This window comes from Rana temporaria, chromosome 5 (genome assembly GCF_905171775.1).
Source record: "Rana temporaria chromosome 5, aRanTem1.1, whole genome shotgun sequence".
Taxonomy (NCBI): Eukaryota; Metazoa; Chordata; class Amphibia; order Anura; family Ranidae; genus Rana; species Rana temporaria.
This window is the reverse complement of record NC_053493.1, coordinates 120,675,303-120,689,787: the sequence shown is the minus strand read 5'-3', so window position 1 is coordinate 120,689,787 and position 14,485 is coordinate 120,675,303. Positions and strand designations below refer to the sequence as shown.

The following is a 14,485-nucleotide window of genomic DNA, read 5'->3' as shown; positions in this document are numbered from 1 at the left end:
TGTGCAGTTTTTTTGAATGAGCGTGCACTCTTGTCTTATTTCAGTTACATTGGCCAATATTATTAAAGATGCAAGTATTGCCCTACTGAATAAACCAGTTGAAAATGTCCCGAAACACAGGCCTTAATATATTTAATTTTCCTGGCTGCCAAAATTTCCATTGCGTTCACCTGGAAAATCCCCAGATATAGCCCTAATGAAGCATAAACTCACTTGGATAATGCAAAATGAAAGAGTGGTTAGTGTCTTGCGAGACAAACAATGCCTCTTCAACAAAATAAGGTCTCTCTTGCTTGCCCATTTGCAGGTTCCAGACATAAGGTGCTGACTCCAGGAATGGCTGGTAGTAGATTCCCGGATGGACTCCCCTCCTTTTCTTCTATCTTTCTCACTATTTTTCTTCCATTTTTACCTTTTCTCTACTTTTTTTTATTTTTTATTTTTTTTTACAAATGATCAGTAGTGGGAGTTAGTCCCCATAAATTGCTGCATTGTGTTCTGACTAATGGAGAGAGTAACTGCAGCTTAAGATAAATGTTTCATTGTTTGAAGAGTGTCAAAGTTTTGCAACATTGTTGTTCAAAGTTTTAAGGTTCATGGGTGTATCGTGGAGGGACCTGTAGGGCTACCCTGAGTAAGGCCCTTTTACCTTGGGTAGCCCTACAGGTCCCTCCACGATACACCCATGAACCTTAAAACTTTGAACAACAATGTTGCAAAACTTTGACACTCTTCAAACAATGAAACATTTATCTTAAGCTGCAGTTACTCTCTCCATTAGTCAGAACACAATCCAGCAATTTATGGGGACTAACTCCCACTACTGATCATTTGTAAAAAAAAATAAAAAATAAAAAAAAAGTAGAGAAAAGGTAAAAATGGAAGAAAAATAGTGAGAAAGATAGGGGGCCTTGTGGGTTTCCTCTGTGCAACCATCTATTTTAAATATTTAGTCCTCACATTTTGTTCTTCTGACTATATCTGTCACCAAGGTTAACCTGCCTTATTAGCGAAGCCCCGGTTACAGCCCCCCCCCCTTTGTTCCTTTATGTGCTTGTATTGTTGAATGATTTGAGCATGGGGATGATTGTTTGCTCTATTTTGTGATGTTTTATAGAAAAAAAAATATATATATATATATATATATATATATATATATATATATATATATATATATATATATATATATATATATATATATATATATATATATATATATATATATATACCTAGAGAAAATGGTGACGTGTTCAATGCTTTTTTATTTATTTTTTTACCTGCTGTATATAGGTATATAAGTTAGTTTTTTTTCTTTTACCTAGTGTATTTTGAAATATCTGTCATAAAAATTCAGTGTGGTGTGTGTGTGTGTGTGTGTGTGTGTGTGTATATATATATATATATATATATATATATATATATATATATATATATATATTCTTATATATATATATATATATATATATATATATATATATATATATATATATATATATATATATATATATATATATATATATATATTTCTTATAGAATTACTGAAGTATGGAGAATGTGCCATGGGGGGGGGGGGGGAATAAAATCCTGTTACCCATAGGAACTAGTTGGCATCAGACTGTCGGTTCTAAAAGCCAGATTTGATAATAAATCTAGATGTTGTGGCTTGATATTGACCATAAAATATTCTTCCTGCAATGCAGATTCTGTGTATGTCTCTCTAGTTTGATGTGGCTATTTACTTGGAAAATTTGTGTAAAATGATAGTATGGTTTAAGGTTTTACTCTAATAATCCTAAAATGTTCATTATGCAATTTAATTGTTCATGTTTCTGTATACTGTCTTTGACACTGACCTTTTAGGCATGCGTCTGAAAATACCTAGATCGTCACAGCACAGCTCTTATGGATCATGCACAACACACAGCAGAGGTGAAGATTGTTACTAATTTTTGTTGTTCCCTTTTTCCTCCCAAGGTCCAGTGGAAGCTGGCAATCATTCAGGATCATGTACAAGTGGAAGCTGTCTATAAATGATTACAAACAACTAGTGTTAACTACATTTTTGTTTGCAGCTCTCAAGGATGTTTGGATTGTGCTCCGATTTCTTTGCTTTCGTAATTTTTTTTTTTTTGTTTTGTTTTTTTACATTTTCCTTGAAGCACCACTATAAGGCAACTTCGGAAGTCCTCCTTGCCTCCCCGCCTCCCCTATCCATACCTCCTGTTACAAAGGGGAGGTATAGAAGAGGAGTGGGGAATCACGGGGCACTGCCCATTTGAACATGTCTTATCTGGTGGACAGTGTCTTTTTTCTTTTTCTTTTTTTTTTTTTTTTTTAAACTACCCTTTTACCAGATCTCACTTGTTTAATACTTGCAGCAGTAGAGAATAACTGCGTAAAGGTTTTCCCTGTTCTTTAAGGGCCCCTTCGTATGTGTCCAATGCACTGATTTACCACATGAGCACTATCGTACATTGCGCCTTTCTGTTCAGTTTTAGTGGACTGGAAATACACTGCAATGCATATTTAACAGATTGCACTATTTTTTAAATGCAATGGCACTATGCATAGATGGAAAAATAAAAAGAACGGATGGCGCACAGACCTAGTGTGATACTGCTAAAATTTTATTTATTCAAATGTAAAAATCAATCATTGTACTCACAATGTGAAAATTAAAATCAGGCATTCAAAGACAGTGCAGCAGCAATCCAGCAACATTGGTGGAACACGACAGTCTCTTGAACCAACGATCGATGTTGAAGCTGACGCGTTTCGGGGGCGAACCCCTTTCTTCAGAGCTAGGTGGTCTGCAGTGCTCACCTGCCATAAGGCTTGTGAGAACATATATATATACACACACACACACACACACACACACACACACACACACACACACACACACACACACACACACACACACACACACACACACACACTTAAGCACAGGTGAAATGGGCATGTGCTGATGGAACAGTGTGTGTGTGTGTGTGTGTGTGTGTGTATGTATGTATATATATATATATATGTTCTCACAAGCCTTATGGCAGGTGAGCACTGCAGACCACCTAGCTCTGAAGAAAGGGGTTCGCCCCCGAAACGCGTCGGCTTCAACATCGATCGTTGGTTCAAGAGACTGTCATGTTCCACCGATGTTGCTGGATTGCTGCTGCACTGTCTTTGAATGCCTGATTTTAATTTTCACATTGTGAGTACAATGATTGATTTTTACATTTGAATAAATTCATTTTAGCAGTATCACACTAGGTCGGTGCGCCCTCCGTTCTTTTATTTTTTCCTAGTTTTATGAATTCCCACGATTCTGAGGAGGGCTGCAAGATTCTAGAAGATGGCTTTTAAATTGAACTACACCACCCCATAGCACCTCTCGAAAATTCCGGAGCACAGGAGACTTGTCTTTATCTATTTACTATGCATAGATGGTTCATGTTTGTTGCAATGCAAGTAGGTTGCATTGGAATGTCATTCTAAATTAATGTCGCCACAAAGTACCACACTTGGCGTTGTGCATTTCCACACAGAAAATGGCTTTTAAAGATTTCAGGACTGTCTTAGTTGTCCAGGGGCGGACTGACCATTGAGTCACTCGGGCACTGCCCGAGGGCCCCATGCCACTAGGGGGCCCCATCAGGGTTGCCAGGCTCAGTAAAACCAGGGACAGTATGTAAAAATCTATGTTTTTTTTTTTTTTTTTTTTTTTTTTTTTTTACATCTGTCCCTGATATGTCTGAAACCAACATACTTCGGATGTGAAAATCCCGAGATTTTAGCTGCCCCGCCTCTGCACTGCCTCCTGGCGTGGTGGCCATCTGTAAGCCCGGGGTCCCATAGTCTTCTATTGCCCAGGGGCCCCATGAGTTGTCAGTCCGCCCCTGTAGTTGTCTATGCTGGCCCAAGCTTCTGCCCTACACCCCCCATACTTGGTCAATTGTGGTTTTGTGTATAATTCAGCCACTACTCCTACAACTATTAGTGTTACCCAGCCACAAGTGATGTAGGAGCAAGGGGTAGGGTAGAATTTGTGGCCAGTAGTACCAGAAGTGTCGGCTGACTTTAACAGTTGCATTTAGGCAAACGGTAAGTAGTTTGATCTCTATAGCTGCAAGTATATACAAGAAACAGCCTGTGAAAGGGTCTATATAAATAGTGGCTTCTAAGGTCTTTCACCAGAGTTTCGTTCATTTTTAGAATGATCACGTTCTGTTCAGCATTTAATGATCCTGGGAAATCAAGATGCTAGAAGTCACTTAATTACAAAAAATCCCATATGGGACATGTTCAGTCAGATTATGTCATTCGATAAAGCCTAATTGCTTGACTGACTCTAGTAGTGTAAATTGCTGGCTAAGCCCAGAGCTTGTGATAGATAAAGTGACTTTAACGTTTTGAATTGATTTCCATGACTCTTACCTTACCCCCTACTTAGAGTGGTTTCTTAGCCAAGTATGGCACGTATTGCATTTGCTTAAGATTTCTGTAACCTTTACTGTTGGACAGTTGACTGCTTAGTAAGCCCAATACTAGACATCATGGTGTGTTCAGGGGATTAATGTGTACTTATTGATAAACCCCCAGTCTATCTCTCTAAGTTTGTTTCCATTTTAATTAGGACATGATTTTCATCTAAATTAATGTGAAGCTGAAAAAATATTAGACCTTTATAGTATAATACTTGCAATCCTTAATTTATCCCCAAATTTTAACACAATACGCTATCTGGTGATGGTAACAGACCCGCATTTCCTGGAGAACTCACTGCTATAGTCTTTGCTGTGATGGTCTCATTCACATTAACTTCTTGGCATGGAACCAGCACTGTAAGTTGCCTGTAGCAGACTACTTTTTTTTTACCTTTCAGCTCTATTTGTAGTGTTATAAACTTGTACATCTCAGAAAGACTGTATGTCCACAATGATGCTATATTTCTTTACAGCAACAATAAAAATATTTAAAGGAGCTTTGGCTGTACTTTTATGGATCACAGGAGTGTAGTTCGTTTTGCAACCCATTCTCAGCAGACAGCGGGGCTGAAGCCCACTGTCGGCTAAGGTCCCAAAGCCAGTCCAGACTGAGGAAAGATCACCACCATATGGTCGAGATCCACCCAGATGCCTGACCCAGGCATCTGGGTGGAGCCGCTCCCACCCCTTCCACAACCCAGCTCTCTTATTATGGAGCACTGAGGCCAGTTAAGTGTGCAGTCAGTGTGAATGCCGCCTAAATACATTTAAAATGTTTTAGAAATGGCATAAATGTTATATATATATATATATATATTATTTTTTTTCTCTTTTATAACAAGAGAACTTAATTTTTGAAACCACAAATGGTCTTTGTTTTATATAAATGATCCATGTATGGTAAAGTGTATTTTCAGGAAAATGTGAAAACCTGTCGGCTTGGAACCCTTCTGCAGCTTTTGGCTTTTCTCAAAATTATAATCTGCAATTATTGACTTTGTTTGCACTGCAAAGCCACCAAGAGGTAGTCATGCAATCTAAAAGTGACACACGATGGTAATCGTTTGATTTTTGTCCTTGGTCTTAAGTCCTCGACGTGCTTCATACAGCAGCAGAAAGGGAGTTGGATAATTGTTTTCTAGAGAGCGGTGGGAAGTGGGACCCAGCATCTTGCAATTTGTAATAATGGGGATTGCATTTAATTGGAAATTTGTGTTTAAATTTCAGAATTTTGTACGTATAAAATAAATAAAATTAAAATAAAATTAAAATAAATCTCTAGGTAAAGTGTTACTGTTGGTGTGCTTTATGCCATGATGTCCTACTTCTTAATGTCATACTACTTCACTAACTTAATTGTTTTGAGACTGCCAGAGTATCAATCTTTTATAAGTAACACATGGATTGCTGTTTAGCAGTCTTTTACCTTTTAAAAAGTTGTGTTCCTAGCTCTCAACAATAAAGCCTCAGCTGTCACAGGACTCCCTCTCCTCATTGGCTGAAACCGCAGTGGGAGCCAATCAATCGCAGCCAGTGAGTAGCGAGAGGGGGGACTGAGCTGTAGCTCTATGCATGTTATGAACAGGGCTCGGGAGCGAGTAAGCACCCCGGCTTCTATAGCAAGCAGCTTCTTATAGGGGCCCTGGCCAGCGGGGGCCCAAGAAGACCATCACACAGACTAGGTAAATATAAAAAAAATTATTTTGCTGAACCATTAATATCGCTAGTACCCGGAGCTCAAATGTTTCTTATGTGTATTTTGGTTCATTGTCAGTCCAAAAATATACTCAAAAGTTGACTAGCGTCCAGCCACACTGACTATTATTGTGCATGCATATCAATAATAAGGTGTATGAGACTGTAAGCTCCTTTGGGGCAGGGACAGATCAAAAGGTTTAATTTTTCTATATAAAGCGCAATAAAGTATGTTTGTACTGCTTAAATAAAATACATGGCTATGGTGTTTAAAAGAAAGCAATGCAAATCTCACTGACTTTTTCGTTACTTTTAAGGTATGTGTACATTATTATTAAAACAAAAGCAAACCTTTTGTGGGTTTATACTAATGACATCTAACATAATAATGATCTATTCCTTGTTATCTTTCAGAGGAAAAGTTTGCCCATGCTGTCTGTTTTTTGCTGGTGGACATGTACCTGTTAACGTACCAAACTGAAAAAGCATTACTTCTGTTGGTAGTACTGGAGAAAATGATTTTGCAAGGCAGCAACAACAATAAAAATGGTAAAAATGAGGTAAGTCATTATATAGCATCCACTTTTCAAAGACAAAATCGATGTTCTTTTCGAAATTTTAAAAAACTTGGTGACAATCTGGACTGGTGCGCAACAGCCATGTAACAGGAGATTCAGACCTGAATCTTGGAACTCGGATGCTGAGAGATATGGCTCCTTTGTTCTGTAAGGACCAATTCGCACACTGCAGTGACAGACGTTTTACTGCATGGTAAAACATCTGTCACCGTAAGGACACATAGGAAACTGTTGTGTGTTTTGATCCTTTTTATTGGTTGAATTTGATGGATTTTTTTTTTTTTTTTTTACCCCCCCACCAGATTAACTGTTTTCTATTGTTCCATTCACACTGCAGCACAGCCTAGCACTAAGCCAAAATGCAGACATGCTATATTTTATCACATCGCACTGGCCCAAATTGCCCTGGGATGTCAAGCATCGCATTGCTTAGGGAGCTACATCAATTTCTGATTTTTCCACTGCTACTCTGTTTACTTAAAGCGGAGCTCCACCCTAAAGTGGAACTCACGCTGATCGGAACTCTCCCCCCCTCCGGTGTCACATTTGACACCTTTCAGGGGGGTGCAGATACCTGTCTAAAGACAGGTATTTGCACCCACTTCCGGCCACAGAGCTTCGGGTTTTCTCCGGGCATGACGTTGCCTCCCATTGTGCTCTGGGAACACTCGGCTCCCAGAGCACAGCGGGAGCCAATCAGCGGCGCAGCGCAACTCGCGCATGTGCCGTAGGGAACCGGGTAGTGAAGCCTGAGCGCTTCACTTCCTGGTTCCCTCACTGAGGATGGCGGGGGGAGCAGCAGAGAGACGAGCGATCGCTCGTCCTCTGCTGCGGACGGCGCTGGACTCCAGGACAGGTAAGTGTCCTAATATTAAAAGTCAGCAGCTGCAGTATTTGTAGCTGCTGGCTTTTAATTATTTTTTTTAGTGGCACATCCGCTTTAAAACTGACCTGAATAGAAAAGTGAAGATTACTATGTTTTAGGGAACATTCTGAAATATAGCCGTGCACTTCTAGGTATGTGAATGCAGCTTTCTATCAGCAATGGGATTTAAGGCACTGTTGTCTCAGAAGATTTGGAGTGGGACTCGTGATATCATTGTGCTGTCCACTGTTCTCTTTGCTGGAGCTTTGATATGAGGAAGAAAAGCCCTGCCTCTTTCAAGATGGCTGACTCCACATTGAGGCACAGTGCAGAACAAGGCATGGCAAGTATGTAATAGGAAAAGATCAGATGCAGGGAGACCATAGGCATTAATGGCCATCAGTGCTTGGCCTATCTCTTTAGGACAATGGGCCAGATTCAAGAAGCAATTGCGCCCGTGTAACCATAGGTTACACGGCGCAATTGCTTACTTGCTCCGGCGTAGCGAATGCTCCTGATTCAGGAACATCGCTACGCCTACTCCAGCCTAAAATATGCGCGGCATAAGGCTCTTATGCCACGCAGATTTCAGGCTGCATTCTAGCGAAAACCGCTAGGGGGCGCTCCCATTGTGATCTGTGTATAGTATGCAAATTGCATACTAACACCGATTCACAAACTTGCGCTGGCCCTGCGTACGCAAATTACGTAATTTGCGTACGTCGGGTTTCGCACAACGTTGCACATCCTAATAGCAGGCGCAGCCAATGCTATAGGATGGCCACGTTCCCGCGTCGCGACGTTCAAATTTTACGTTGTTTGCGTAAGTGGATCGTGAATGGCGCTGGACGCCATTCACGTTCACTTTGAAGCAAATGACGTCCTTGCGACGTCATTTGCCGCAATGCACGTCGGGAAAGTTTCCCGACGGAGCATGCGCTCGGCGCGGGAGCGCGCCTAATTTAAATGATTCCCGCCCCCGGCGGGATCATTTACATTAGGCGCCCGTACGCCGGGCAAGTTAACACAGCGCCCCCGCAATTTACGGAGCTTCTGCTCCGTGAATCGCGGGCAGCGCAGAAAATTTGCGCGGGCGCAGGGCAAAAACGCTGCCCTGTGCCTGCGTAAGAAAGGCGCAGATTCTTACTGAATCTGGGCCAATGCTTCCAGAGTTCAGTTACACTTTAAAATTACGAACTCCCTGAATGTTGGCCTAGCAGCCAATCCAAAAACAAAATAGTAACATTACTTTCATACCTCCTGTGAATGAAGTAAAGGAAGTCCTCTGTATTGTTCATTTATATATCCTCTCCATAACCCAGTTTATAAATGGTATCATTTGCTTTATTGGTACTTTCTTGTTTCCTATTTAATGACGTAGCTGAATTTCTGTTTTTGCAGCCAAACAATAACTCCAACCATAAGGAAGCTTCTAATATGAAAGCAGAAGCAGGAGCTCAACTAGAAGCTGCCAAGTCCAAAATACACCAGGTATATATAAACATAGATTTGCTTTGTCTTGCAGGAAAAAGAAAATTAATTGACAAAAACAGCCCTCCTAACGCAAAGCCACTGAAAAAAATTCTTAAAACGCGATGTATTATGCTGAGGTTTTATTATCATTCGCTATTTTTAGCTCACTAAAGGCTTTATTGCACATATCTACTTAATTTGTCACATATACATTATATTTATGTGCTATTTTGGTATTGCCTCTTTAGATATTGCTAGCTTCTGTGACATTTGCATTTTATAGACGTTCTAAAGGGAATATTATGCAGCAGCTGTTTGCTTTCAGACTTTTACTTATTAAGAGTCCCTATAGAGCCAAACAGAGCAGGGGGTGGGGTCAAGTCACTGCTTTCACTCACTTTATCTGTGAACTAAAAGTGCTTGTTAACCTTTTGAAATGCAAAGCGCATCTCATATAAAGTGTACTTGCCCCAATTCATAGCTCCTAGTGCAGATCCCGTCTGCTCTTCCCTGCCTCTGCAATCTGCATGTGTCACGTCTGACAGTTATCTCTGATACCAAGAACCCGCCCCCCCTCCGCCTTTCACCTAGCAATCAGAAGGTGATGTACAACTGACACTGCTTATTTTCCAGTGAGGCAATGTAGAGGGGGATGTCCATTCCCTCCACCCAGGTCTTGGATGACATTCCGATCTGTACTCTGTGCTGAGAAGTGTGCGATGTCAGTTCCCTGCCTTCCTGGAAGCTGAGAAAAAGCATCTGGAGGAGGAAGGGCAGCAGGTAGAAAGTTGCAGCTTATGTAGGAGGATTTGCTGCATCATTTATCACCAGAGACTAGTCTTTTCAGTGGGCTTATGTAAAGGTTTATTTGTGTGTGTGTGTGTGTGTGTGTGTGTGTGTGTGTGTGTGTGTGTGTGTATTATAAACTACAAATCGCTAAGCGTTTTCACCGTAAAGCATTAATGATTGGAAAAGAAGGAAGCCAGTACTCCACTTTACTTTGAAAATAATACAAATTAAAGATAATAGTCTCAGTTGATGTGGTCACATTGCTTTGTAATCTAATGTTGTCCTTTTTCTGTTCCAGTACAAAGTAAGGGCCTACATTCAAATGAAGTCTCTGAAAGCATGCAAGAGAGAGATTAAGTCTGTCATGAACACATCTGGAAATGTAAGTGTATAGGTGTAAGATGTACACATTTTCAGCTTTATTATATATATATATATAACACTGGCTGATTGGCACTAAGGTGGCATTGACTGATGGCTGGACACTGATAGGTGGCACTGATTATGCAGCACTGATGAGCACTTATAGGTGGCACGCACTGATGGGTAGCATGCATGGATGGCTGGCACTGAAAGGTGGCACGCACTGAAAGATGGCACGATAGGTGGCACACACTGATGGGCTGCCACTGAAAGATGGCAGATAGGTGGTAATGATGGGCACAGATGAAGTGCCACTTATAAGGCTACACTGTTGTGCGACACTGATAGGCGGCAAAGATGGGCACAGATAGGCGGAATTTATATAAGGTGGGCTGTGAGCTAATGGGGGGGTCTCCAAGTGGGGTGCTGCTGATCTAATGGTTGGTTATCACACATTATATCAGCAGTTAGTACCCCCTATTAGAGACCCCCATTAGCTCAAAGCCCCCCTTCTATAGAGACTTCCAGAGATCAGAGAGCCCCCCCCCCCTTATAACAGTGGGCCCTGCCCTCTTTAAGACATCATTCATGTCTTGCCAGTGTGACCCAGGAGCCACTGCAAGAAGAGAAGTGTGAGAGTCGAGCTGGGGGGGGCAGAGCTGCTCTTGGGCTCCTCGCACTATGCAGACAGTGTGTGTGTGTGTGTACAGATCGGCAGGTTATTACTCACATGCACACTGTTCCCCCGCAGCGCTGGCAGCACTTTCTTCTGCTTTTTTATCCCGCCTCCCGAACCGCTGAATGATGTCACGATGGGGCCGGCACTAGAAGGCATCTGTCGGGTGGAGCTCATTCCGCCTGACAGGGAAGAGAATATGCCGGGTGCAGGAGGAGTGCACACCGCAGCCATCTCTGTATAGCGGGGGATTTCCCCTGCACGCCCGCTGACTTCCTGTTGTACGCCGCCTCTTTCTCTCGCCTCTCTCCCCCATTCCAGGTATCGGCTGAAGCATCGGGAGCATTTGCGCGAGTACAAAATGCTCGGTACCGATAATAGTATCGGGACAACACGTGTGTGTGTGTGTGTGTGTATATATATATATATATATATATATATATATATATATATATATATATATATATATATATATATATATATATATATATATATATATATATATATATATATATATATATATTAGATTTTCGTGACTTTGATCAGGCAGATTCCTAGAAAAACCTTTTATCTTATGCTTTCCTTGTTGGATTGTGTCAATCCCCGACTGATCAGATGTTAAGGGGGTGTAACATCGATGACATTCATAAGGATTTACAAGATCGTTAACATTGCTTTCAATATTTATCATCGTACTGCACACACAACGGCTAGTTGACTCTGAGTGGTTCTTGCAGTTAAAGTGGTTGTAAACCTACGTGTTTTTTCACCTTTATGCATCCTATGCATAAAGGTGAAAAAACACTTTGCTGTGTCCGGCCCCCCCGGATTACTTACCTGAGCTCCGAATTTCCGTTGGTGCGATCACGCGTCGCTCTCTCCACAGGTTCTCGGCTCTTCACTGGATAGATTGATGGCAGCACAGCCATTGGCTCCTGCTGCTGTCAATCAAATCCATTGACGCGGGGCGCCGAGACTGAGTCAAACACTCAGCATCTATGGACGCCGAGTGTATGAGACACAGGAGCGCACCCGCAAGGTAACCCCCTCGGGAGAGAACTTCCCAGAGGGGGTTGTCTAATGCGGGAAGGAGCCACGAGGGAACGGGATGGAAAAAACGTGTAGCTTTTAGTATCGCTTTAAAACCAACAGATCGCACTGTGGCAATGGTGGTCATTTTATGGGAAGTATTAAAACTTTTTTTTTTGTCTCGTTTTCTTTTGTAGTTATTGTCCCTGTACATTTCTACTGGCTTTCTATCGAAGTAATGGGAAATCTCTCCAGCGGGGGCACAGACTGCAAACGTTTCCCCATCCCCATTTTAAAGTGGTAGTATACTCTGTACTACCACTTTAACCTACAGATAAGCCTATAATAAGGCTTACCTGTAGGTATAAAGAATATCTCCTAAACCTGAAAGGTTTAGGAGATATTCCCCCCGCAATGCGCCGCTGACAGCAGCGGCGCATGCGCAGCGGAGATCCTCGGCTAAAGGCCTGGCAGCCGCCGGACCTTGCCGGGGAGAAGTAAACCACAGAACATCAGTGTGAAAGCAGTCTTGAGCCCTTTTCACAAGATCAGCACGACCAAATGGGACCCTCATTTCACTTGTATAGAGTGACAGATGTCCGTTTACGCCCACCTACCTCCAATCTGAAAAACAGAAGGGAGTTCGTACCCTTTTATCTGGGCAGATCAGAGGGCCATAGCGTAGCCGTGACCTGTCATCCGCCCACTCTGCTCATTGTGGCCCTCGACTGGTTACCAAGTTAGTTAAGTGGCCCTCACTCTTCAAAAGGTTGGGCACCCTTGCTTTAGAAGGTTATAAATATTTTCTGTGTCTTTCTGTCCCAGTGACAATCATTCTACTCCTTTCTTGTCCTGCTGTCACAGGGACAGAAAGTTGGAATCTCCCAAATAGAGTAATGAATAGCAATAAAGCCTGACAGGATTTAATTTTCCAAAGTCTATAAAAGCTAAATTGTAGCTGGATTTGAGCTTTAGAATATACAGAATTCTGTAAATTGTTGTTTTTCGAATGCATGACTATTTTTATTGTAAAAGCTTGTTGTTGATTATTTACAGTCCACATCATCACTATTTTTGAAGAGTAATTTTGAATACCTCAGGGGAAACTATAGAAAAGCTGTGAAACTACTTAACTCTTCAAATATATCAGAACATCCTGGGTTCATGAAAACAGGTACGTGTGAATATATTTTTTGGACAATTATAATATTAAAGAGGAGTTCCGCCCCCTGCGAAAAAATCAAGTACCAATCAAGAACCTTGTCCTAATAGGTTTTGTTCTTTTTTTAGGGGAATGTGCTCGATGTATGTTCTGGAACAATCTTGGCTGCATCCATTTTGCGATGGGAAAACACAATTTAGGACTGTTCTACTTTAAAAAGGCTATTCAGGAAAATGACAACGCCTGTGCACAGTTAACCTCATCAAACGCAGATCCAGGTAAGAGCCTGCTCACTTTCCTTTAAAGTGGTTGTAAAGCCACCAGGTTTTTTACCTTCATGTATTCTATGCATGAAGGTAAAAAACCTTCTGTGCGCATTTAAGTGCAGTATGCAAAATGTAATAGTGCACAAAGGGTTAAAAGCACTTACAAGATCGTTGACTGCTCTCTACCACCGTGCAGAGGATGGACATATGCCACAGATGAGGACTCCGGATTTTATCATGTCTTTTAACACTTAACGATCTTGTAAGTACTTTTAACCCTTTGTGCACTTTATAAATTTTTGCATACTGCACTTGGAGGCGCGTTTTTTTTCCTTTTTCCTTTTTTTGACAATGATACGCCCACCTCCTGGAGAGTGTGCTTCACCTGTCTGGATGTTGTGAATGGGTTTTTCTTTACCTTAGAGAGGATCCTGCGATCATCCACCACTGTTGTCTTCTATGGATGTCCAGGCCTTTTTATGTTGCTGAGCTCACCAATGCGTTCTTTCCTCAGGATGTACCAAACTGTTGATTTGACCACTCCTAATGTTGCTGCTATCCCTCAGATGTATTTGATTAGTTTATTGAAGCCTTACAGTGGCCTGTTTCACTTGCATTGACAGCTCCTTTGAACGCATGATGTAGGTTCATAGCAATAGATTCCAAATGCAAAAAAACACACTTAGAATCAACTCCAGACCTTTTACCTGTTTGAAGGAGTAGCAGACACCTGGCCATAAAACGACTTTTGATTAAATTGTCTAATTACTTTTGGTCCCTTGAAAAAGGGGGGGTGGCTGTTCTTAAGAGCTTTAATTCCTAAACCCTTACCCTGATTTGGATGTACATACCCTCAAATTAAACCTGAGTGTGCATTTTCAACCCATATCCATTATATAACTATATCTTGAATATGTTTTGGTAAATATCTGAAAAATCAAAAATTGTGCCTGTGTCCAAATATATGGACCCTAACTGTATGTTTGTTTTTTCTGTAAGCAGAGTACGGTAAATGTTAGAGGTGAAATTTGCCACTTCTGAATATAAGGAAAACATGTATACTAATCTGATTACTATCACCACGTTACATATGCATTTTAAATTGTGT

General features: G+C 41.3%; 1 protein-coding gene across 3 annotated transcripts in view; it reads left to right on the top strand.

Annotated features, from left to right (window-relative positions):
- CNOT10 (CCR4-NOT transcription complex subunit 10) overlaps positions 1–14,485 on the top strand; it is a 146,410-nt gene that overhangs the window by 23,193 nt on the left and 108,732 nt on the right. For 2 of the 3 annotated variants that reach the window (XM_040353075.1, XM_040353076.1), the window contains exons 6-11: positions 1,861–1,929; positions 6,591–6,736; positions 9,021–9,110; positions 10,180–10,263; positions 13,006–13,123; positions 13,240–13,389. In XM_040353075.1, coding sequence (XP_040209009.1) covers positions 1,861–1,929; positions 6,591–6,736; positions 9,021–9,110; positions 10,180–10,263; positions 13,006–13,123; positions 13,240–13,389 — 657 coding nt within the window. The remainder of the gene's footprint in view (positions 1–1,860; positions 1,930–6,590; positions 6,737–9,020; positions 9,111–10,179; positions 10,264–13,005; positions 13,124–13,239; positions 13,390–14,485) is intronic. The other variant, XM_040353077.1, reaches the window with a different exon arrangement.